At 40.0% G+C, this 25,669-nt stretch overlaps 1 protein-coding gene across 5 annotated transcripts; it reads left to right on the forward strand.

The window, feature by feature from the left end:
- The first annotated feature begins 205 nt into the window (after positions 1-205).
- On the forward strand, positions 206-25,666 carry esrp2 (epithelial splicing regulatory protein 2). Of its 5 annotated transcripts, none has more exons than XM_023272783.3 (17): positions 206-352; positions 528-680; positions 1,685-1,813; positions 8,232-8,345; positions 9,180-9,294; positions 9,489-9,584; positions 10,275-10,329; positions 10,871-10,981; positions 11,864-11,996; positions 12,339-12,381; positions 14,870-15,171; positions 16,095-16,328; positions 16,653-16,851; positions 20,369-20,573; positions 20,673-20,871; positions 22,055-22,155; positions 24,161-25,666. In XM_023272783.3, the coding sequence occupies exons 2-16, from the start codon at positions 549-551 to the stop codon at positions 22,139-22,141; spliced, it is 2,154 nt and encodes a 717-aa protein (XP_023128551.1). In that variant the 5' UTR covers positions 206-352; positions 528-548; the 3' UTR covers positions 22,142-22,155; positions 24,161-25,666. The 5 variants fall into 5 exon arrangements, 3 of the variants coding, with proteins under 3 accessions (XP_023128551.1, XP_035805082.1, XP_023128543.1); XR_008602316.1 differs by lacking the exon at positions 206-352 and adding an exon at positions 21,355-21,383 and having other exon boundaries at positions 371-680; XM_035949189.2 differs by lacking the exon at positions 206-352 and having other exon boundaries at positions 370-680; positions 10,874-10,981.
- Positions 25,667-25,669: the final 3 nt, after the last annotated feature.

Raw genomic sequence — 25,669 nt, forward strand, 5'->3', positions numbered from 1 at the left:
CCACTATCAGTATCATAATCAGCAGGCTATATGGATATGCCTCATGGAGTTATTGCAGCCCCGTTTAACCAGATTACTTCCTGATTCAACAGAAGCGACCAATGATATTACAGCACTTACCTCATCGTCCCGCCCTCACCTTTACAAACCAGCCAATAGACGCCGCCGCTCTGACTCCTCTCTCGCAGAGGCCGAGCCACACAGGTAACTCGGAGAAAAAAATAGAAAGGAGAGGAGGAAAAAAAACTCCGGGGCTTGTTATGGAGTTCGTGTGAAAGACACACGGATTTCCACCCTTCTTTACCAGTTAAACCAGTATCTCTGGATAGAACACACTCAAGTACAGCAACAGGTAGAGTCTCTGACCGCAAACTCTTCCGTGGCTCCTCTGAAAATAATCTCTCCCCCCTTTTTTCTCTCTCCGTTTGTCTCAATTGAGTTTCCAGCCCTTTTGTTCGCTCTTCTTATCACTTGGAAAAAGGTGAACCCTCGTGTTATTTTTATTTGAATCTTTGCTTTAATTGTAGTTTTTACCCTTGTGGTCCCTGATGGCTTCGCACAGTGATACTCTGGTGGTGTTCTTTGGGGCAACAGCTGGTGCAAATGGGGGTAAACTGGGTTCGGATGAGAGGGAAATAATTCTCTTGGTGTGGCAAATTGTGGATCTACATGAGAAAAAGGTACGGACCTTTCTGACCCCTTCGTTCGTTGTACGGTTTCTTGTGTAGCCAGAGTGTTTGTGGCATAGTGTCTACCTGTAGAGGAGCAGTGTTTGACATTTAAATCAACATGGTGTGCTCTCTGTAGCCGTGTTTCGTGCTAGCTAGCGCTACATCAGCTCTGCCTGCGTTAGCTCACCTTTTTTAACAGGTGTGCGAGTGAAACTTGACGAGCAGCTGAGAGATGTAGCTTCACCCAAAGGAGAAAACACACCTTTTTGGTTTAGCATGTCAGCTTGTCCATGTAAACGACGCTTTATTGACAATTAAGTGCTTTCATTGCAACTACATTGTCAATTGTTTGACTTTTTAAAGAGTTAATTTCCTTTATGTGGGGGGTGTCATTGCCACAAAAAGTGGTCGTCTGCCCAAAACCGATATGGCGCAGTTTATATACGTTCACAGTCGCTTTTATCTGGGTCATTAAAAGAACGCTTTTGCTGTTATCCTTATGTCTCTTCATTATTTTAGCAGCTCTGTGCTCTTCATTATAACTAATTCTGTTCTTTTGTAGCTCAGGAGCACCAATTTAACTCATAAAATGCAGTTTCCTACTTGCCAAAAAGTGACTACAACACCTATACTGTGACCGAAATGTTATTAATGCATCAATGTGACTTCAGGGTTATGTTTTAAAGGTTTCAGCCTATAGGATATACAAATATAGACAAGGATTTTAAACACGTCTTCACACAATCTACCAAATTATGCCATAATCGACAACAAGAAACAAGTTCAACATTGTTTTTAAATGAGTTTTGCGGGTTTTGTTTTTTTTTTGTGTTACGACTGTTCGATTCAGATAAAAGCAGCCGTAGATGTATATAAACTGGGAAATCCGTTTTTGGCAGACGACCACTTTTTGGCACAACAGTAATTTGCCATTAATTAGCTGTTTTTTTGTTTGTTTTGTTTTGTTTTTTTACTCTGTATTCCGTGCTATGAAACGTTAAATCCCTCCACAGGTCGGGAAGCTTCATAAATGTCATGTTAAGCCAGACTCTTTGGAGCTGACAGACCAGTGTAAAGAAGAGACAGGACTGACTTTGGACGAAATAATCAAAGCTGAGCCCCTGGACAAAGTTCTGCAACAGGTGAGTCTCACTGGTCCCTTGAATATCAGGTCATTTAATCTCCACGAGGAATCTTTATGTCACTTTAACCAAAAATAGAGTGAATATTGTGGTCAATGTACTCAGTTTATACAGAAAAACCTCTGTACCCCTTCTAACATTATCAAGAAGAAACTTAAGAAACTTATTAAACCAAGAAAACTTTCCTCTGACAGTTTTTGCCAGGAGCGAGATGTGACACGACAAGCCTGACTGGGTATTAAGCTGTAAGCTAATGTGAAGAGAGTCAAATTTCCCATATGACCTTTGAGAAGAAATGGGCCTCCACCTGGTAGAGATGTGTCATTGGTTTGGCCCTGACAATTAAACTCTGCTGACAGTTTTGTAGAAGCTCAGGAGCGAGGATGGGCAGAGCCTGAGGTGTCTGGAGATAAGGAGGAGTCGCAGGTCTAGTCTTGTCTCGGCCTGATGCTTGCTGCAGACATCTGGAAGGCGGAATGTTTACCCGGACCGCACCTCTGTTTTAGGCTGCAGGACAGAGAGGAGGCGAGGCTTCACAGATCAGGGGCTTCATCTTTACCACTTCATGGTCAAGATGTGAATTTGCTTTCTTGGTTCTCCCTGTCAAGAGGTGTGTTGTGACATACGTACTTATGTTGCCAAGCATGTTTTTCAGCCACCCTTGCAGGAGTGTTTGTTTGCACTGGGTGCAGTGTTCTTACAGTTTGAAAACCTCTCATTATCATGCCGGACCGGTGTGTCGGCGTTGAGATTAGTGCTGTTGTGGAGTGAATGCAGTGCATGTGCTTTCAGGTTTGTTTGGATAATGAATTTTCTTGTTTGTTTTCTTCAAATTCTCCCTGGGGCTTTACACTAATGACGCTGCCAGAATTATTAAACTCAACACGCAGGATACAGAATGAGAGAATTTCTTGGGAGTTAAGTCTAAATGCCGATGTCATTTGGGCCTTACACATACAGAGCGGGTAAGACTTCAGCCACTCTAGGTTAGATTGTGTGCTGAACCTTCAAATATTAACCCAAGCAATCAGTTTGTTCTTCTCATACCTTTGTCTCACTGCTAACTTTCTCTTACTATTGGTCACTCTAAGATTAGTTTTATCCCTGCTGATATGGGGAAGAAAAGCAAATCAAAATTGTTCAGATAGTTGGAGGCATTTTTTGGAATTGCGGTTTAAAAGCACGTGGTTCAAAGTTGTTGTTTTAGATGTGTCAACCCATTCCAACTTATTTGGTGCAGAAGGGAAACAAGCAGCTGTCTGTTACTGGTGGGCTTGTCGTATTGACCCGTGTGGTCAGAGCTCCCAAGGACGTCTGCTGCTTTTCTTTGGTGAAAGATTTATTAAGGTAGAGAGAGCTAGAGACATTACCAGGGCTGTTAAACACTTGGCTCTCATGCAGTTTGCCAGATTTAAACCATATCACGGTCCATTTTCTGTTAAATTCAGTCACTGTTAGTTGACCTTCTCACGTGCTTTGCATGATGTTTTTCACTTGTGTGTAAGATAATTATTATAAAATGAGTACAAACTGTATATTTATTAAATACAGCAAATGACTTCATTTCAAGTTGTAAAAATGGACACCAGGGTAGATTCAGTTCCGCCTGTTTTTTTTCCTCCACCATTTGCAGCAGCTCAGATTAATGTGCCATAAAAATCCTAAGTTATGCTGAACTGTGATAGAAGCTCTACAAAATTAAATTTAAGTAACCTGAATTAAATATTAACTTTTGTTTCTAGTTTCTTTGTTCCAGTACATGCAAATCTATTGCAGCCAGGTACAACAACAACAGATACTCCGTTTTAGTTCAGAAAGACTTGTTATGTTCAAGACCCTCTATTGGACATTTGCGAAATTTGTCTTTTTAAAATACTGGAAATACATATTAAATAAGACTTTAAATACTAAATTCTGTGTATCAGGAATAAATTGATGTATAAGATGATATAGCCAACATCCAACATGTGTGTTTTATGAGTGCAGCTGTGACACTTTTATCACACACGTTCGTTTTGGTTCTGTGGAGTTGACTGATTGATGGTTTAGCTGTAGTCATGCTGACGCTGACTGTACATGCTTGACTTTAGTTGGGGGCATTGACGGCATGTTGCAGCCTGTGGTGTGTTGCATGTAATGTGAGAGTTCACGGACATTGTTGTGAAACTGAGACATTACATTTATATGCTCATTATTTAAAAATTTTTCAACGGTTTTGGATCATAGCCAGAAGTCTTGGCTGGATCTGACTTTGATTTAAGTTGCTAATATTTGGCGCTTGCTACAAAGGTAGCCATCTTCTGAAATGGTTCACATGATGAATCGCGTTAAAGGGTGTTTCACACAACTGGGATTTCAATATTTCAGTTAAACGTTGCATAACATAAAATGCTCTAATTTGCATCAACATACCAAAGATCCTTAAGATCAGAATGTCTAGTCAGTGCTTCTTCAAAAAGAATATCTTAAAAGAAATGTGTACATGTTGCTGCAAACGCTGTTTTTACAATTACAGAAGAAGACAAATTATTGGGGAGAATCAGGCTAAGAAATATGTTTTAGCCACTTCCAGATAAAATAAAATAATTTAAACATGTGCTACTTTGGCTGTGACGAAGCTGCCTCTCTCGGTCTATTGTGACCACTTTTTGGTCTCGAGTAATGTCTCATATGTAGAACAAAAATAATCACAGGTGTTTCAATGCAGTTTTGTGTTGGAGTGTGTTTTTCACAATTTTGACATCAGGGTGTTCCTTTTTACTGCAAATGTATATCGATTAGAAATGTTCATCATCAGTCTCCTTGATTGCTGATATTCGTGACAGTGTCGGGCCTGAGAAAAACCTATCAGTTGACCCTTAATATATTTTAGATTGTTTGATTTGATTCTGATGCAGTGCAGTGAGTGAACAGACTGCTGTGGGAGAGAAGTTATTGTGTGCACGTTTGTGACTCTTACACCGACTGATAACCAGTTGTTCAGCACATGAAACTCGTTTTCTTTATCCCTTTGCTGCAAAACAAAGCTGAATTTCTTATTTACATGATGTTTAAGAAACTGGGTCACTACAGAAAAACAGCCGTAGTGACTAAAAAATTAAGTCCGTGTAAACTCAGGGAAAGGTACTTTATTTATTTAAGGTAATACTTAAACTCCAACTTCCAGAATATTTCACCCATAATTTTGGCCCAGTCACAAATGGGACAACACTTTGTGTCACAAAACGTGCTGTGGTGGAAGTGTGTGTTTAAACAGTTGCCCACAGGGACTGCCCTGACACTCCTTGCTGCTCTTATCGGAGTTTGTTTCATCCACCACCACACTACCTCACCGCTGCATACAAACAGTCCAGCTACACCAGAGAGAAGCTCTGACAGGATCGTGTTCAAAGGCCGCTTCCTCCCCCTCATCTGTGGAAATGCCTTTCAGAGCTAGCGCAAAACAGAAAGTTGCACTAGTAATATGTCTAACTCCTGAAATAGTTATGGAAAAACATTGATTTTTTTTTTTTTTTAAATAAAATAAAATATGTAGTGTTTCTACAGATGGTATGGTAAATTATCACATCAGGAACTGCAAATGAGCAGCCATTTTTTTTACAACAGAGCCAAATGTATCAGTAGCCAGTAACCAGACAGATGTTAATTTTGTTGGCAGGATGTTGCAAAAATTACACTTGATAACATGTTGTACTTTATATATTGTACAATAGTCCTTTCATGTTGTTGACTGTAGTTACTATTTTCTAGATTGTGCCCACTGAAAATGAAATATAGCCAGTTTAAGTGGAAGCCATGACCTTTTTGTGGTTATTTTATGACGTTTGCTCAATGGCTTGTTGTCTCTACCTATCAATGCAAGATTTGTCTTCTGCTCAGCTTGTTTGTTCTGTCTAATTGTGGCTTTTGACACTGACGAGAAAGGATGAGGGTGTGCCGCTACCTCTTCTGTAACATTTGCTTTGCTCTCAGTAATCTGGCTTTAGTAATAGGCCAAGGTGGGGCTGCATGCACAGCTATGAGCAAACAGTCCTCTTAACACTGTAAACATGAAATGGTGCTGTATGGCTGACCTTAAAATGTGCCGCTAAGTTAATCTATAAAACTCTGGAGTATTGTAGTGTGGGATTTCTGTGTTTATCGTTAGAAAAATGAAAGCTCCAGGTATTAAGCCAGATGCATACAAAGCCCTGACTTGTTGTCAATGTATAGAATGTGAACATTAAATGAAGTCCAGGGCTTCCTGGGCTGCACATCAAAGATCTGTACCTTTTTGCTTCATCTTTGCAGTTTATAATGTTTGTGTGAGGATTAAAATTATGACCAAAGAGTGTTTTTATCTGAATGGACAACAAATGGTCGGATGTCTTTTATGTTTTATTTCCCATCACCTGTAAGGCCCTCATGGTGTGTATGGACCATTTGAAAATTTGTAAATGAGAGTCATATGACAAGCTTCATATGCTATTTAAGTATTATATAGTAGATAAGTGCACAGATGAGTATTTTGTGATGAGTACTTTATGTGTGATACGTCCTTTTACCAATTTTAACTTCTGCAGTGGCTGCTCTCACACACTCTTAATTGGTATGAGAATGTGAAGCATCGCAACGGATCTGTCATTAAATTATCCTGTTGTTTCTGTGGTGACGCTGACACTCAAATAAGCACTATTTAGGGGCACCATGCAAACACTGTGGTTTCACTTGTTCAGTAGCTCTTAGACTGCAGAAAGTGTCTGCGGCGTTTTAGTTTTGTTTACGTCAGTGTTAAATGTGTGCTTTTGGAAGTTATTCCTGCTGCCAGTTTTAGACACATTGTAATTGCATATAATGTAGTTTGACAGCACACATTGACCTTATACATCCTGTGATTCTCACTTGTTCAGTGTAAAACCAACATGCTTTATCTGGTCATGTTAAAAACTGTAATTTTTACAAGGTGAAGTGAGTCTTTAGTGTTTTTGTCCAGCCATCCTAAACATCTCTTAATCTAACCCTGAAGCATTTCTTCTCTTGCTAGTAGCGGGTTGCTGCTGCCAAATAGTACCACATTTCTGTGTGACTGTTGAGGATCATGCCCCAACATGCACTTCTAATATACTCTCCCTCTGTCTGAAGGTCTGTCATAGCCAGTGGCCATGTGAAACTATACAGTCACTGAGTTTAAGGTGGTCCCATATCCAGATGGTGTAACTGCTTTTACAGCAAACTCTGAGTGTTGAGGGAAGAAAGAGGGGAAACTAACAGCATTGTAAAGTGGTTAATTACAGAAGCAAATGGTGGTCTTCATTGTGCGTGGGAATGTGTCATTCAATTCAGTATGACTTTAAAGAAGTTTCAAGATGTCATTACTATACGGCTATCTGTGTAGGTGGGTCCCCACATCCTCTCCAAATACTGTATGAAATTAACAATGGCCTAAATGGATTATTCTGATACCCAATATAAAACACCTGGATTGAGACAACAAAAAGAACGGAGGTTGTGGATGTTAGATGATGGTTAGCATGAAAATAAAAGTTAAGAAAGGAATAACTCTTGTTCAGTTTGACATCCAAATTATTTGTCACAGTATATTGAGTTTAAAGAACAAACAGTAACAGCAACTTGATGAAAAATGGACCTCCTTCTTTAATGTCACTAACATTTGGCTGCCTTTGAAGTTGATTGAGGTGAAATCATAAGAAAATGATTCTCAGAAATGCAGTGTTCTGAATGTCATGAGCTTTAGTGCATATTGATATTAAAGAGATGGTCTCTGTTGACATTTAAACACAGCCAACAACAGGTTGACACAACAAAAGAAACGGTACTTGCTGGACTCGTGATTGTTGTAAACAAACATGAATATGTGGGATGTGCTGGTATGTAGGACTGTAGCCATCCGAGTTTACGTAAAGTGGAGACAGGCAGGTTGAACTCGTATGGGTTGTTTTTGTGTTCTTACCTGGCTGTGACTGTTGGTTGTGCAAAGAGAAAACTGTGATCCTGGTGATTAGTGGTGTGATCATTCGTCTCCTTTGTTTGCTCTCTCCCTCTCACGGCAAACTCTAAAACCTGTTAGACAAGACTCATTCCTCTTGAGAAACACTCCATTGTCAAAAACACCACCTTCGCTTTTCTACCTTTAGATCTCAAGTCCACTATTTGATTCTCTCTTTAAAATAGTGGTTGGCAGTTATTTGAATCATATTTGACCAGTGTACTAATAAGCACAATAAGTACATACTAATAATCAAAATATAATATTACTTGTTTTTTTTCTATTTGAAGAAATTTTTTAATCTAAATTAAACATGTTCAGATTAATATACTGTTCTGCTTTGAAAAAATACCCCCCCCCCCCCCACACACACACACACACAAAAAACATGTTTGATTTTCTTTTCTCCTTCCTCTCTGTTTCACTGTGCAGTTCCAGCAGTCAGTGTCATCAGAAGTAAAATGTCTTGACAGGAACTCTTACACACTTTGTGTCAACAGTCCTCTCATCATTCGACAGGCCCTCCACCCCGAGGCTTCCAAAAAGGTGAATATTTCCTCTTACTGTCTGGACAGGCACATGGTCCTAGGAAAATACAGAAATTCAGGATTTTAAAGTGAAAATATGTTTCCAGTAGTTTTGGTTATTTCAGACACATTTGCTATATATTTTTATTTTTTTGCAAATTGCTAATCATTTGCACATAAAACTCATAGTGTATTTGTAATTCCACTAAATCAGCGGCGGTTTTCTCTGTTCATGGCTTCAAATATATGATAGTGTGTGATAAAATGAAAACTCAAAACATCCATCCATCTATTATCTATTAGGGTCGCAGGGGAGATTCAGTCTATCCCAGCTGACTTAGGGTGAAGGCAGTTGACACCCTCTACTGGTCACCGGTCTATCACAGGGCCACACATAGAGACATTCACACCTATGGACAATTTAGAATCTGCAATTATTATTATTAATAATCTCAGCATGTTTTTGGACTGTGGGAGGAAGCCCACACATGCACAGGGAGAACATGCAAACTCCATGGAGAAAAATCCTAGGCCCTGACTGAGACACAAACCAGGGATCTTCTAGCTGCGAGGCGACAGTGCTAACCACTGAGCCACTGTGCAGCTACTAATCCAAAACACATAACTAGTTCATTTTTTTGAAATGTGCTGTTGTTGAATCATATAGAATTTCAAAGATATGATTTTGTCTATAACACAGGATGACCTGAGCATGCACTTATCCTCTACCTAGGAATTATTTCTTTCCTGCTCTTTGTCTTTAAGTTTCCTGGTATATCCAATATCCTTATCAGATATCTTTACTGCTGTACTACCACACTAAATAATTTCCTTTTTGTTTCTTCCTGTCTAGAATCTTGTCCTTCCTGAATGTTTCTTTTCATTTGTGGATGTGAGAAAGGAGTTTCACAAATGCTGCCCAAATGCCGGCCCTGCACAGAAGCTCACACTCACCTCCATGATGGAATGTATCCGTTGCCAGACCAAAATCAGAAGCTTTTTAATCGTTTTGATAAGCAGAGTTGTAACTACGGAGTATATAGGCCTTTCTTTGCTAATGCACTTAATGTGTGCTAAGGATGTAAGTGCAAAATCTTTAATGTAAAAAAAAAAAAAGTAAACAAACTGCTAAAACTGGGTAGCAGCCTTAACTGTGTGTCAGATGTTGGTCTTCCTGCTGTGTCAGAGCAGGTGATGGGAGTGAGGGAGGTGATGAGCATGGTGCAGCTGACACTCTGCATCCTGGATGAGCCCTACAGTAAGTAACCACCAGACTTTACACCTAAAATAATCTGATGCTGTACTAATGCCAAATGCCTTGTTTCAGTTAGAAATACCTGGACACAAGAAAGAGCAGTGAAGTGAAATGCAGTTATTAAACAGTTCTCAGTTTGTGTTAACATACTTTAAAGACCATTTTATGTAATGAGTACTGTGGCATTGAAGTCTGGGCATTTCCTGCTTTTAAATTGATGGAAACTGTAGGCCTTCATGTTTACACAAAGAGCACTTAACTAGGAGCTTCTATCGTTTGATGATTATTGAAAAGTGTCATGATTACAGTCAGAAACCCTTGTGCTATTTTTTTCCCCATTAAAGCCAGATCTCAAAAACACGTGTTACAGCAGCAAGCACTTATCCATCGTCAGACAATTTACTGCTCTATAGATAGAACTCGGATGACTCCAGATATGTTGCCGTACAAATAAATCAAACTTTAAATCTGAAATTTTCCATCTTGACTGTGGGAGTCCCCTCTGGCTTTACTCTCTTCATAACAGCCAAGTATGTCTTTGGGTGTGATAGGTTACAGGAATGCAGTGAGCTTAAAATTCACACTGCTTGGCAGAATGAACCTCTTCACTGCATGAGAGACAACATTGTTTTAAACATGAGAATCAAACAACATCTCCCAATAATAAAGCAATTTTGTGTTTTGTTTTTTTAGATCACAAGTTCAGCTGTGTTGAAACTGTGAAGTACAAGTTCGACTCTGGCACATGGTACGTATGAACAGTTAATACACACAGTACACTTTTATCTCAGTCCATCTCTGTGTGAGTTCTTGCCACAAGTGTTAGCCAGCAGTGTTGTTTACAGACTCACAACCCCCCTCAACTGTATTCAGATCTCAGACCTCAGGCTCTGAGCATTGATTACAGCAACAAGAAAACCACAAGTGTGTCATTAAAGCTGTCCAACTTTGCCATCAAGTGCTTACCTGGATATCTAGTAGCAGAGCACCAAATCCTGCTGCTCTCAGAAAGCCAAAAGCCTATCACCTTGACAACCCTCTGACATTTAATCATGAGAATGTGTTCCTGAGTTAAGCACTTAATGTGAGTGGCCTCTGTCTCTACAATCTGTGGACAATTTGTTCAAACATGAAAAGAGTGATAGTACTTTTAAAAAATATGTTCTAACCATATGTGGAAATGCTTTTAATGGCCTGTGCTAATTATTGTTCTTTTTGTCATTGTTATGGGGATGGAACAAATGTGTTATTTTTTTTCTTTCTTTTTGTAATCACGTTTTTTTGTGCAGCAGTAAGACGGAGCCGGTTGACAGTGAGACAGTGATCAGAGCACGAGGGCTTCCATGGCAGTCTTCAGACCAAGACATCGCTCGCTTCTTTAAAGGCCTTAATATTGCCAAGTACGCTGGACTTCCTGAGTATCTTCCAACAGTCCCATTACTCCAGTGAACTTTATTTAAACTTCTGTTGATGCAAAACACTTAAAAGGGATTTTTGGAGCTTTCGGCATGTTAGAACAGGGTGCTGACTTTTTCTGTATTTTCTGGTGCTCCTCACTTTTGATGTTGTATGTGCTAAGTTTGTTTTTAATCATTAATGTTTGTCGGTCAAATAAAATACTTCCAGCAGTCCCTTGGAACCTTTAAAGATCACTGAGAAAATGTATGTTTAAAGGCACTTCTCATTTTAACAGAGGCCTGTACTCAGCCTCAGCTGTAGCTAAGCTCTATTTTGGAAATGTTGCATTCTGGCATACTAAGCTAAGATGGTGAATTTGCTCATCACTCATTTGCAGTAGATATAGTCTTGTTCAAATGTTAGATAATCACAGAAATGTCTTTAGAAATAGTAAGTAATTAGTAATAGTATGACATTTTGGGAAACGTATATATTCACTTTCTTCCTGAGAAGATTAATACCACTCTCATGTCTGTACAGTAAATACAGCATGTAGCTTGAGCCAGCAGCATTTAAGTAAACAGCACAAGGTCTGGAAACAGTATAGAGGGAACGTAATTGCTAGGATTTAAAATCCTGGTATTCTGATTGTGTTACTTTTAGACAGATCCAGACTCAGTGTTTGCCTGTGTTTCGATATGTTCCTGATACTGACATGACAAGATTCTTGGTATCCCTGTTGACACAGTTCTGATTACAACACCAAGCAAAGATGGTTGTAGAAGTGAAGATGTGAAAGTGGAAAGGAAATGTCTGTTTTATACCCAACTGTGGATCCTTGTATTTACATGTGTGGCATTAAAGTGTCTGTACGTGTGTTTCAGGGGTGGTGTGGCACTGTGTCTAAACGCTCAGGGCAGGAGGAATGGCGAAGCCTTAGTTCGCTTCATCAACTCGGAACACAGAGACCTGGCTCTGGAGCGCCACAAACACCACATGGGCAGTCGCTACATTGAGGTAACTTGTTCACTCATACTGAGTGTGATATGTCATTGTGTTGTGTGTTTTAAAAATAGTTGCTTAGCCAAACACTAGTTTCTTCTTTAAGGTCATTAATAGACAGTGAATGTAAATGTATTCTTAACTAAATGATGATTGAATTTTCAGAAAAACAATTAATACCTCTGCTTGTAAGAGTTAAACCCCATTGTTGTCTTACAGCTGTCTTTTTTTTTTTCTTAATTGGATTCAAGATCTATGACTTCCTAACTTCAGTTTGAAGGCATAACAGTGTATGTCGCTTTTGTGAGTTAAAATTGTGGTTATTGACTAATCCAGTTTTCTTCTTGTCTTTCTCAGGTCTACAAGGCCACAGGAGAGGAATTCCTCAAGATTGCGGGGGGTCAGATTTCAGATTTTTTTTCCCCATTTCCCTCATCTCACCATGGTCATAGTGAAAGACTTTCTGTTAGCTGAGGTAGCATTCTGTTTTGTGGCTTTCGTACACCTTTGAGAACAAACAATCCCCCACTTCCCACATGTGTAAAAGTGCAGCTCTGTAGTGACTTTAAAGGAAGGGATCTGTTTTGCTCTCTGACTCTCTCTCCTATTACCTGTATCTTTGCCTCATCCCAGCGATTCTCGAGCAGCTTATCTCGGACTAATGAAAGACGCTTTGTGAGGAGCGTCCCCCAGAGCCTCCGTCCCTTCCTCACTTCCTCTTCCCTACGCAAACCCCTCAGAGGCCAGTTGAAGAGGAAATTTTACTCTGAGCTTACAGCAGCTCACCTGTTCAGTTCAGCCTCAAGCTCCACTCCCCTGAGGGAGAGAGGGCCGACGCCGGCTGAATGAACCCACTCAGTGTTGATACAAAGGGGTGTGAAGAGACAAAGGCAGGGCCCGGGGCCTCTGGACCGTTGAGCAGCAGTCAGGAGTAACATCGGATAGAGATGGCAGACAAAGAAACACAGTCACTGGCAGCAGATAACTTACAGTGGCTGCTAGTCAGACTCTGGACTTTACTCAGATAAGTTAAGATCAATACAGATTGACAGCACACTGGACTTTATGCAAGTAGTTCAAGCAGACATGACACAGTTGCATTTGTCAATAGAACTGAAAGCAATAGACATGTAAACAAATGCACAATACAAAATGTTAAGCGTATGGGGCAACATCATTTGAAAGTAAAATCTGATGTGGCTGTTTAATCTGTACAAATTAAAAATATTGTCTGAATGTTTTTTTAAAGGCAGACAGAACAGGGACAGTACTTAGTTATCTTATCTAGACAGTACTTTGACTAGACCTGACTAGTCAGTAAGTGCTTTTCATGAACCTTATGTCCACAGTTGTTTGTGTTTGTTGGCGTCATCACTGAAAGACAATTGTATCGTATGATAAGTCATCAGAATTCTCATTCTGGCTGGGCTTGCAGTTTAATTTTTTCCCTTTAATTAATACGTTCTACTTTGTAATTGTTGGAAGAAAACTTAGCTGAATGTGGTGAGTAGATATGCCTACAGGTGCTGTGACTTTCGGTCAGTTGGTTGAACAGCTCTACACTAGACGGCTTTACTTGCAAACTGAAGGGTTGACTCAGAAATAAAGCAAGACAATTTGTTTTTATAGTCTGTTTGAATGGTCATATACGTTAACATTTCCTCATTTTGCAGTTTTTGGAACGCTCACCCTGAGGCAGTCTTGTGGTAAAGCAGGTTAGGGAGGATATAAGCAAAGGAAATAAACTAGAAACCAGATGCAGATGACTGTCATAAGAGCTAGGGAATTAAGCTATGAGATGTTTAAAAATGATTATTCTAAAAATAGCAAATAGGATGCAGAATACTTAACTAAGAATACTTTTGTTGTGCACTAAGAGTTTGTGGTGCAAACACTCCTGGAGCAGATCCTTGCAGTTCGCTCTGAAGCTGGACCTGCCACAGATTTCTGTAGTTGTCTTGTTGGAGGAAAAGCTTATGTGCCAGAGTGTGAAAGGGAGATTTGGGAGATGTGGCAATGCATATACCATGAGATAACAATATTGTATGAAACTGATTTTTAAATTCTAAGAATGTACTTGGCCACCGTCACTGTAAACGCAACTATATAATTGTAGAAATAGTTATATAGTTGTTTGTAGTTGTGTGTAGTGCAGCATCACACAGCAGAAGAAATGTTAAATGCCTTCTCAAATTGACAGTGGTGTGTGCATTAATGCACGTGACACAGCAGTGACACGTTCAGGAAGAGTCAGGATCTGATGTTAAATGATGTTCCATGTTCTGATGCACATGTGACAGGTCAGCTGTTGCACACAGATTGCAGATTCATACAGAGGAACTGATAGTAATAAGGCTTCTCTGGATGAATCCTGAGCTCCATCAGAGCTGTTAGGACATTTTTATGAAGAAAAGTCAATCATTAAGGACAAAATTACATTTTCATGTTTTAAATTGGGGGCTTGACTTGCAGGGACAAACTTTATAGCAGATAATACATTTTTACTACTTACATATGTATCCAGTGGCTATAATGTCCAAAGTTACCAAGTTCTAAGATTTTGTGCTTGCACCCCATAAGCCTTAACTGTACACTGTTTTTAATGCTAATCAACAACTATTATAAAGCTAATATGCTAAACTAGCATGGACCAGAATAGACTGAGACTCTTTTACAGAAAATTGACAATATCTTGATATACATGGATGTCAAAATCTGAAATTAGATGCACCTTGAGCATGCCCACTCAGCGTGTGGCTTGCTGTGCTGATAAAAGAAATTTGCTCCACAGCAACAGAAAATATGTTGACTTTACTTGAGAATAAATTGTGTGTTTGAGAGGTCTTCCGATCCAACATGTTTAACCCTTGCTTTCTTTGTGACTTCAGGTACATCCAATGAGGTGGCCCAGTTCCTGTCCAAAGAGAATCAGGTGATTATCCGTATGCGGGGGCTGCCGTTTACTGCCACGCCACAGGAAGTGCTGTCCTTTCTTGGTCCCGAGAGCCCAGTTACAGATGGTGGTGAGGGTCTGCTATTTGTCAAGTATCCTGATGGACGGCCCACTGGCGACGCCTTTGTGCTCTTTTCTTGTGAAGAATATGCTCAGAATGCTCTGAAGAAGCACAAGCAGATCCTGGGGAAACGTTACATTGAGCTGTTTCGGAGCACCGCGGCCGAAGTGCAACAGGTAAATTCTTTTAGTTGTGTGGACTCATTGTGTCACACATCACACAAATGCCGGATTTCTATTACTCTTATCTGGCAAACGCTTGTGATGTCTGCTCTAAAGGATTCAAAATGATGTGAAAAAACAAGTATAAGTTCCTTACTGCATGTATTGAACAGGAGATGGTCCTTTTTAATGAAAGAACTGGGTTTTAAGTTCCTCTGTCCAAACTGCCTAATATAGGTTGGTGTTGTGTAATGGCAAAAATCTCTTAAAAACAAGGGAACTTGTAGTTATGGTTTTCTATTTTAGACAGAAACATGCCTGTGTTGTCGTTGGCATATTTTGTGAGATTGTTTTATACATAAAAAGCTTCTCTTGATAAATATATTAACAAATCCATGCATTTGATTTTCTCATAATTAAGTTCTTTTGTAAGCCTTTTTGTCATCTACGAGTAAGCCATAACGGTTTCCTTCCAGTGTGTCATACTTGTCACTGTGGGCTGAAGTCCACAGCAGCTGCTTCCCTTGTCAGAAATGTTTCCAAAGAGCTGATGTCATGACAACACAGACAAGCGAGCAAACATTGTGTTGAAACTGTGACAAAACAGTCGAGACATCCAATAATTCACTTGATCATAGAGTAGTGCAACTGATAATTAAATTTATATAAATGGACAGTGTATGTTTTTTTTTAATCAATCACCATGAGTAATTAGTTTGTTTAAAACTAGCAGACCATAAGTCAGTCTTTTTGAGTGTGCATTACTACATATTGTGTTGTCAACATTTTGCATTTGCAAAGCATTGTAATGATTGTAGTCAAGCCTCTTGTTACACTGTAGGACTTCCTTTGTGAAGAAAAGGGCAAGTTGAAATTTGTTGTCTTTTTATTATGGAAGAGATAATTTACTTGCTGGATTGATGATTTTTTTTTTCTAGGTCCTGAACCGCTACATGTCTACACCTCTGATCGCCACACTACCACCCTCACCCATCGTGCCGGTCCCAGTCCTCGCTACACCTCCCTTCCTTCCAGCAGCCAGCAGCACTCGAGACTGTATTCGCCTCCGTGGCCTGCCCTACACTGCCGGCATCGAAGATATCCTGGAATTCATGGGAGAACACACTGTTGACATCAAACCTCATGGAGTTCACATGGTCCTCAACCAGCAGGTCAGACTAGTCATGGACCCTGCCACATACGTTACTGTGAAGCTCCATGTCTTAGAATGATGTCAAATGTAAGCTGTACTCACCATTTATCAAGTATCCCCTCATCAGAAACTGAACAGCTGTAAAATATGAAAGTACCTTAAGCAAATCACATGATAATAGTGCTGGGAGCAGTGTTATTTGTCAGTGTGACTTACTCTACTATTTTTATAATTATCATTTGACCCACAGATTTTTCTACTTCAGACAAAATCACACATACACGTGATGCTCACAGTCTTTTTTTTTTTTGGTTTATTCTGACTTTTTTTTCTCTCCGTGCAGGGGCGACCCTCTGGTGATGCCTTCATCCAAATGAAGTCATCTGACAAAGCGTTTATGGTAGCCCAAAAATGCCATAAAAAGACAATGAAGGACCGATATGTTGAGGTCTTCCAGTGCTCCACAGAAGAGATGAGCATCGTCCTGATGGGGGGAACCTTGAACCGCAGTGGCCTCTCGCCTCCACCCTGCAAACTTCCCTGTAAGTTAACTCACCAAGTGACAATCCTTAAGGCAGCAATCAGACTTATATCTGTTTGATAATAGTGACAGTTTATTAACTAGTATCAAGACTGATTGCGCCTTTGCTCATTTCACCCCTCAGATCCAGATTGAAATATCTCAACAACTATTGAATATAAGGCCATTAAACTTCATAAAGGCATTCATGCCTCCCTCAGAATGAAACGTAATAACTTCAGTTCATCACCAAATACTTGCAAAATTACTTCCATTATATTCAGCCTCAGCTGCAATTTGTCTTTCGTGCTAATTAGCAAATGTTAGCATGTTAAAAAAATATGGTTAACATGGTAAACAGTAGTTTGGAGCTTGTATTACTATTGACTCAGCAGTGAAATGACCAAATATGTGATCTCTGAACTACCCAAAGCACAGTTTGAAAAATCACCTCACATTTTTAATCTTCAAATGTATTTAAAGTATTTTACTGCACTATAGCCTGTTGGTAGATGGTAGGAACACACATACTACTAAGCTCTGCCACTAGGGTTGCCACCCATCCCTTAAAATACGGAATCGTCCTTTATTTGACAATTAATTGTTGTGTCCCGTATTGAATCAATACGGGACGCAAATTGTTCCGTCTTTTCATAAATGTCCCGTACATGTCTGTCACACACTCATCAAAACTGCATAAGGAACAAAATAAAACACAGGAAATACTAAGGGCAGCCAATTTAAACTTCGTAGGACCTACGTAGCGAGGACCCGATGCGAGGTCCAGCAGATCACGCTGCACCCACATGTTTAAAAATGTTTACACCCAAAACTTCACAACGTCCACAGAAGCAAAAACGTTTGTAAATGTACCGACGTGAGTGGGAAGAGAGAAACCCCTGGCAATGGGAACAAGGCAAACTGTGTTTTCTGTTGTTCATGGACTGGCTGAAGTAAGGCAGCATCAGGAGACAAACATGGAGGAAATATGAGAACAGAGAGAACCCAACCAGTAGGTCACAGTTTATCATCATCTAATCATCTCCTGAAGTCCATATGGTGAGAGACATCAGTATCTGGTTGTTAATTTACCAGAGGATGCTTAGAATCATGCTGATGTGGTCCTAGACTCTACACAGTTTTAGTGATTCAATAAATGCATAAGTTGTTTTTTTTTTTTTTTTTTAATGCTTTTTAATTTTTAATAATCATTTATGTAATAGCCAATATGTAATCAATAAATGGCCTTTGCCTAGCTAAAGAAAAACTCACTCAGAACTCTGATATGTTAACAGTACTAAATAAATCAATAAATACATGCATACACACAAAAATAAGTTAATACATGAACTGTGTTAAGATAAGATTTACATTTAGATGAAAAAAAAATGTCTGTAGAGAATTTCTTTGTCCAGTATTCTGCATTCAGTTGTTTATGTTTTTGCAGAATCCAGTATTTCACACTGGTTGCTCATTTTATTTCATTAGTGTGGTTTCACTGTTTAAAATGATGCCACTTCTGTTCAGGCAGAACCTGTGATCATAAAACAATACAAAACTCTTAATTTCGTGTTAATAAAGCACTTAAAGCTTTAAGTATGGCTAAATGCTTTTTTCAGAATTAAATATATCACTCCTTAGGTGGTAGTGGCCCCAAGTTCAGTAAAGTTGGAAAGATATTCACAGATTCAGACTTCTGACATCAGTAACTCGTTAGATATAGGTTGTCAAAACATAAACAATGCCTCTTTCCCATCGTTGTAAGGCAGACAATGTGCTACAAGGCCAGTTTTATCAACAGTAGCTGTCTTTCAAGCTGCACAAATAACATCGATGTCTATGTGCAGCCAGCTGAGTGACATCTGTCTGCAAAACCGCTGCAACAGCGAAGAGAGACACAAATATTCAATAACTTCAATCTTGTACTTTGTAGGTACACAATATGCTACAAGCCCAGTTTTATCAAGTAGCACATTGTGTACCTTATAATGATGGAAAAGAGGCATCGTTTATGTTTTCACAACATATATCTAAAGAGTTATTGATGCTGGAAGTCTGAATCTGTGAATATCTTTCCAACTTTACTGAACTGTGGCCCCAAGGAGCCGTGGTGGGCATCCTTTGTTTTCATTTCTGAAAGGTGGCAACGCTATCTGTCACTGTGCACAGTCTCTGGTCTGGAAATAGTGATGCAATTTTAAGCTGGATTGAATGCAGTTCTGTGTACTTTGCTCAGTTATGACTCATATCAGTCTTTGCTGCTAGAGATTAGATTCAGAGCAAGAGAGCATCATCAGTTTTTTTTCTTTTCTGTGTGAACTTTTTAATGATCATTAATCAACAATTTTGAAAGTCTTTATTATAGATTTATTAAATATTTGCCAAATGAAGGTGGTTTTGCTTTTTCATCTATGTTTTAAATGCAGTTGGAAGTGACGTAATATTTTTTGCACTCAATTTTATTGACCCACGAAGTCGGCACTATTGTCGCCATGCCGCCTGGTGGACACTGAGGGAGACCGTTGCTGCCCACAGCCTCACACAGATAGTGGCTGTTAGTATGTAAATACATCTGTACCATCATGTGTGTGTTTATGTTGCAAGAATGACAGTCTGAAGGACACTTAAAGCTTTGTAAATTACATTGCTACAGAAGAGGTTTTGTGGGACCTTTTCAGTCTGATGTGTTGTTTTTCAGAAAAAAAATCTAAACAACCTCAGCCTTATTGTTACAGGTTCGTCTTCCTCATGCTGTGACTGCTTTAATAAGCACGACAGTTTGCTCCCATAATCTAAACCACCTATTTGAAAGTAAAATTGAAGATGAATGTCATAATCCAGACCAACAATAGTAAGCGCTAAATGTTGAGGAAGAAAGTGGATGTAGCTACTGTTCATCACTCATTAGTTGATGGACTGCCATTGTAAAGCCTTGAATTTGGAAACTGGCTGTTGCCATGTTGGTTGGATGGTTTTTCGAAACCAGATGTGACAAACAAGGGGTAGGTCTGTATGACAGTGACTTGTCAGTTGCAAACCCTCCCTGCTTTCTCATCTCTAATTGGACCATAATTTAGTGAATGAATATCGTGCTGTGTTCAAAAAGTCTTGAAATGAGCAATTCAGAGTGAGGTTAGGAAAATGTTTACTGATGTAACAAATCAAGTTAGAAAATGCAGTCTATGAAGAACCACCACCAGAACTGAAGAAGCCTCTTGGATGAGAGGTGAAACGTCCTCAAGTAACTTTCTTAAAGTCCAGTTGGATTGATTTAAACAACTTTGGATAACCATGAGAAACCACACAGACATATGAAGAAAGTGTCAAAAATTACAGTGTTCATCAGTTTTTAACTGACTAGCTCAAGTCTGACCACTGAAATCTGATAGAAAACAAACAGGATTTAGCCTTCAGAACATTGTCGTGTCGTATACTATGCTCATGCATCCAGCCAAATGATTCATATGTTTAGTACCACATTAGTTGTGGCAGGACTGTACATGCACTCTCTACATACATGTCTGTGTCTGTGTCTGTAGGTCTGTCTCCCCCCACAGCCTACGCTGCCTTCCCCACTCCACCTGCCATTCTCTCTGAGGCTGCCCTCTACCAGCCCCCTCTGCTGGCTGCACCCAGACCACCTCAGACCACCGCACACAGCCCCGCTCACACTCTGGCCTACTACCCCCCTCAGCCACATCTATACATGAACATGAACATGAACTACACTGCTTACTACCCCAGGTCAGTGCAGCATCAGCTGCAGCAAACTACTCGGTGGATGAAAAGAAACCACATCTTTCTCACTTTTTTGTTCTTGTCCTTTGACCATTTGCTCTCCAGCCCTCCAGTTTCTCCCTCCACTGTTAGCTACTTTGCAGCTCCACCAGGAGCAATGGCAGCAGCAGTCGCAGCTCAGTCCCACCCCGCTGCAGCCGCCGCCTCTCCTGTACTGCCCCAGCCTGGTGCCCTGGTCAGGATGCAGGGACTGCCCTACAATGCTGGAGTCAAAGACATCCTCAGCTTCTTCCAGGGATACCAGGTCAGTACATGCAGCACTGAAGGAAGGCACAGACAGAAATGTGTGTTTTGAGGGATGTGCCACACAAAGATTCGTATGGAAATGCATAGCAATACACAGTGAAAGGATGCTGTTTAAAATGAAGTCTCTATTTTAGCATTTAGCATTTTAGCTCCATATGTCAAATGCTCTCACGCTTTTAGCTGTACCTTCTTTCCAGAAGGCCCAGGACAGTACTTTAGTAAGTTCTGATGAGCATTCATAGCAGATAATGATGGGAATACCAGGATAAGACTTGCCAGTATTTTTTGCTCTATTTTGTTATTTATGAACGCCCATAATCTGCTACCCCACATGATAAGATCTCTAGCTGTTGTACCATTAAGTGCATTTCTGTTGAGGCTTTTTGTTGTAGAATCACACCACATTACTGTTCAACTAAGGGACATGTAAATACTTGTGCTCTTCCCACTCATCTTTGCTTCCCATATTTATTGCTGCCAGCCCAAATTAGGTGGAGTCCCCTGAAGCAGGTATGAACCCTGACAGGTGTGGCTTCAGACAGTCTGCAAGTTGGGGAGGGGGAGGAGTGGGGTTTAAGGTGGAGGAGTTGTGCTGTTGTTATTGTTGGGGCACAGATCTTGGGTCTGCTTTTGGTCTCTATTTCTCATGCCATTTTGTACTTGTAAAACCCCTATACTTTTAAGTGTATGTGTGTGTGAGTATCAAATTCACACCAAAAAGGGGCTCTTTTTGAGTTGTACACTGGAGAACTTATATGCTGTCACAGAAATGTGAGTCCATTAGTGTACCGTGTGTGTGTGTGTCTGAGAGCTGACTCCAGTCCTGACTGTTGGCTGAACTACTGCAGTTGTATCCTTAATGGAGCGAGTGTGTGCTTTTTTGGCTGCAGTAGCGTCTTTCACACTGGCCCTGGGTGAGAAACCAGTTCCCACACCAGCACTGGTGTCCTTTACAACACATTCCCAGACTTAATCACTGTGTAGTTCAAATGTAACCTGTTCAGACAGTGTTTGGTGAGTGTGTACATCTGGTTTGGTGTGTTTTTGTCTTCCTACTTGAAAAACATTTTGAGGGCATATACATCTGCATCTTGTGTGTGTCTAAAACTGTGTACTATCATGTGTGAAATGATGTGGAGCCCCCCACCCTGACTGACTGCTCATTATTATGCTATCTGTAGTACGCCCCTGACGAGTACAGCGGCGTGGTTCAGATGAGCGAACAGGCCAGGAGTCTGATTCAGCCCAAAGAATGGCTCTGTCTTTAGGGACTCACCCCAAGGTAAGAAGAGCCTCCAGACCAGAGAAGCAGAGTGGAGAGAGGAGGCATTTCCTAGATTAAATAACATCTATATGTTTTGGCTTATGCACGACATCAGAAACTAATGTCTACTGTAGGCTAGTAGCTTTAAAATGCCCAGTAAATGCTGAAATGGTGATTTGCTGGTCAAAAATTCTGCTTTAAGGGGTGAAAGCTTTTCAGTGACTGTATTTAGCTACATGTATTACATTAGATATGGTCATTTATATAATGAAGAAAAACAAATTTCCCTTTAATGGTATATTTTATTGGTAAAATTGCCAGTTTATTATTTGCTGAATAATCTTTAAGTTTTTAATCTGACTCAAAAGCCCACTGATTCGAAATGAGCCACCATAACTTAACCAAGGAAGTCTTTTAATTGATTTATTACAGATAACTTCTTTAATATGACAGGCATAGAAAATAACAGAAAAAAATTGTACAACTTAAACTGCTGCTAGAAACACTACCACATAATCCATCACACACACACATGTAAGTCAGCTCATAATGAAGCCACAACGGCCCAGTCCAGCCAGCGAGGTTTAAAGCTCCTGATCCGTCATGTCGGCCTGCTGCTTCACGTCTGCCTCAGAACTGAAGTCTTTGCTGCTGGGAGCGTTGATTCTAGGTTCCTGACAGACACTTTTGCAAAACATATGGAGAATGTATGAAATGTTAAGATCTTGTTTTGGAGGCATTAAGTCCTTTAAGTGATTCAAAACCAAAATCTGTGTACGTCCAAAATTTAAAAAAGATTGTGGTGGCTGATTCTGTCTTGTTTCTAAATGTCAGTTATTAGTCCTGCCCTACGCTTTATTTTTTAAATTTTTGCCTCACAACCTTTGTGGTGTCACTGCTTCCTGCAAATAACTGAGATGTCACATCATTTGAGGCCCACTTAAGGCAAAGACTTTGGTATTGCCATTATGTTTTGGTGTTGCCCCAACAATAAGGAAAAGTGAAATGTAATAATCAAAAGTCGCATTTTCCAGGAAGCAAAGTGTCACTTTGACTGCAGGTCTTAAGGTTTTGAGAGTGACTAAAAGGTTGTAAGGCAATATGCAGAAGATGACATTAACATTTTGTACATTCTGCATTTGGTAGATACAGTTCTACAGAAGAAACAGATAAATATTCTGCACAAGGACGCAATGTCTTAATTCTTTTCCTTATTCAAACCAAGCATTAGTTCAGTGAATAACAATCTGAACTTAAGACTAAGACTTTAGCTCATGTTCTGTTTTAGTGTTGGATTAAAAGCATGCAGACTTTTGGCACCTGATGGGCCTCGCCTGTCTCACAGCAACAGTGAAAACGCAGCAACAGCGTCATAAACCACCGAGCTGCTTTTTTTTTTTTTTTTTTTTAAAAGAAGCGTTTAAAGTGTATATTAGCATTTGTTTGACAGCTAAAATATTAGCACAACACCAGTAACAGAATATTTGGATGCAGGATCACTGTCAATGTACCAATTTTAGTATAAATCACTCTTATTCAGCACTGCCATCCTTAACCATTGAGTCCAGAACTTCTTCACTAACTTGATCATTCTAGTGGATAAATACTGAAAGCATTATCCCACCTTCATGGTCTAATTCACTGCTCTGTGATCAGTGAATTGTTTCTTATGTGCATGTCTGAAGGAATCAGATTTTGTTCTTGTTTTCTATCAAACGTGATTGTGGTGCAGGACGTGAGTGCATGCAAGCTAACAGATACTTATTGTGTGTTGCATTACAACCTGCCATGTGGGTTTTTTCAGGTCTTTGAGAACAGCTTGTACTCTGCTTCAACTCTTCAAACTCTGCTTATTCCTTCCTAACTGCTTCCTAACCGGACTGGTTTGATGAGATGATCTTTCCTGGTGCATTTTTCCTCCTCAGCTTTGTGGGCTCCCCCTGGTGTTTTCATGCCGCAGCTACATGGAAAATAAAGTCACCGGTTTTCTTCTGTTTTTCTTTTTCTTTTTTTCCCCCTGCAGCTCCAACCAGACGCCGTTCTCATATTGTATAACTTCAGCGGCCAATGCAGCGGCGAGGCCTTGATCACCTTCCCTAGTGAGGAGATCGCCAGGCAGGCTGTGGCCGAGTGCTCCAGCCACACTTTCTACGGCCAGCAGATCCACCTGGTCTTCTGTAACTGACCACCAGCCCTCCATCTCTCTCTCCACCACACTCAGTTTATCATCCCGCAGAAGAACAGTCTCTGTTCTCTCCTAGGCACTTGCTTCAACTCCAAGCTCCAGTAGATTTCAGTGCTTTGTAAAACACCTAACTAGCCTCTCCCTCTTCCATGATCTGCTGACCCAAACACACACCTGTCAGCTCTGATGCTCCTGAAGCTGCTGATGGAGTTGAAACATCCACAGATGAAGCAGCTACAGTCTGTAAAGGTTCATGTTGGGGGAATGACTTTGTGGATGGTGTTTCTTTGTATTTGCTCACATTCTAATAGCTGGTTGTGGAGAGGAGATGGTGTGGATTCTGGACAGATTATATCAGTGGCTCTGCAAAGCCAAACATGCAGGTATGTTTAAATACTCTCTATGTGTGTGCCCCATTAAACTGTACAGATGTTCGTCCTGAAATGCTTGAGGCTGTACAAACCACTTCTACACACAATCTTCTCTGTATATTTCTAAATTTTCACTGTTAACCACTACAAGATTTAGAGATTTTTGTGTTTAGGAACCTTTTGTGTTAGTTCTATGCAAACACAGCTGTGTGTATGTGCAGGCTCCATGTTTATTATTTGACGGCCTCCAGCAGTGCCGTGGTGTCGTTGAAAAAAGAACAAAAGCCATAAAAGTGACTTAGACTACTGACAACAGAGTACAACTGTACTCTTAAGCTGAATGAATTAATTTAAATTGCTTTGAGCTTCAGGGACTACTAGCTTATTCTACATTACACCACAGCTGTACCAACTAATGGCTAACTTTATTTTTATTAGTTTTTTTTCTGTAAAAAGCATTTATGTATGATAACAATCCATTTACTTTTTCCTAGCACTAAATTTTTTTCTCTAATCAAAGAGTTAAGGAATTGAGCATCTTTAACAGAGTAGCAAGACAAATTGATCCTATTTTTATTAAAGCCATTTCTTTACAAAAGCTGAAATTTAGTTATGAAATGTATAAGGACAGAGGCATATCCTCAAGTCTATTATAATGATCGACCTTAGCTGCTGTATCTGTTCCGTTCTTGTTTCCAGACTAACAATCAGTCTGTGGCATGCTTTCATTCCTGCCATCTACCAGAGTGTTGTGTAAAGCTGCATGAGTTTTTCCTGTGACAGGCCTGCTGATAGATGCCTTAGTTTTTCACCTTTACTGTGCCTACATTACCCAGAGTGCAATACTGGCCCATATGGGGCCAGATCAACCTCTGATGGCAGAAGAGCTATTTGTTTCTTTGGATGCAAGTTTGAGACTTGTATGAATTTAGACTTGTGTATAAACTGTAAACGATAAAACTGTTGACAATGATGC

This window comes from Amphiprion ocellaris, chromosome 1 (genome assembly GCF_022539595.1).
Source record: "Amphiprion ocellaris isolate individual 3 ecotype Okinawa chromosome 1, ASM2253959v1, whole genome shotgun sequence".
Lineage (NCBI taxonomy): Eukaryota > Metazoa > Chordata > Actinopteri > Pomacentridae > Amphiprion > Amphiprion ocellaris.

Excerpts from the sequence above, each read along its gene's own strand:
- esrp2 (XM_023272775.3), top strand. The coding sequence starts at position 549 with ATGGCTTCGCACAGTGATACTCTGGTGGTGTTCTTTGGGGCAACAGCT. Across the intron at positions 1,814-8,231 it reads TGGACAAAGTTCTGCAACAG|TTCCAGCAGTCAGTGTCATC; the intron begins GTGAGTCTCACT and ends TTCACTGTGCAG. Across the intron at positions 9,585-10,274 it reads CATCCTGGATGAGCCCTACA|ATCACAAGTTCAGCTGTGTT; the intron begins GTAAGTAACCAC and ends TTGTTTTTTTAG.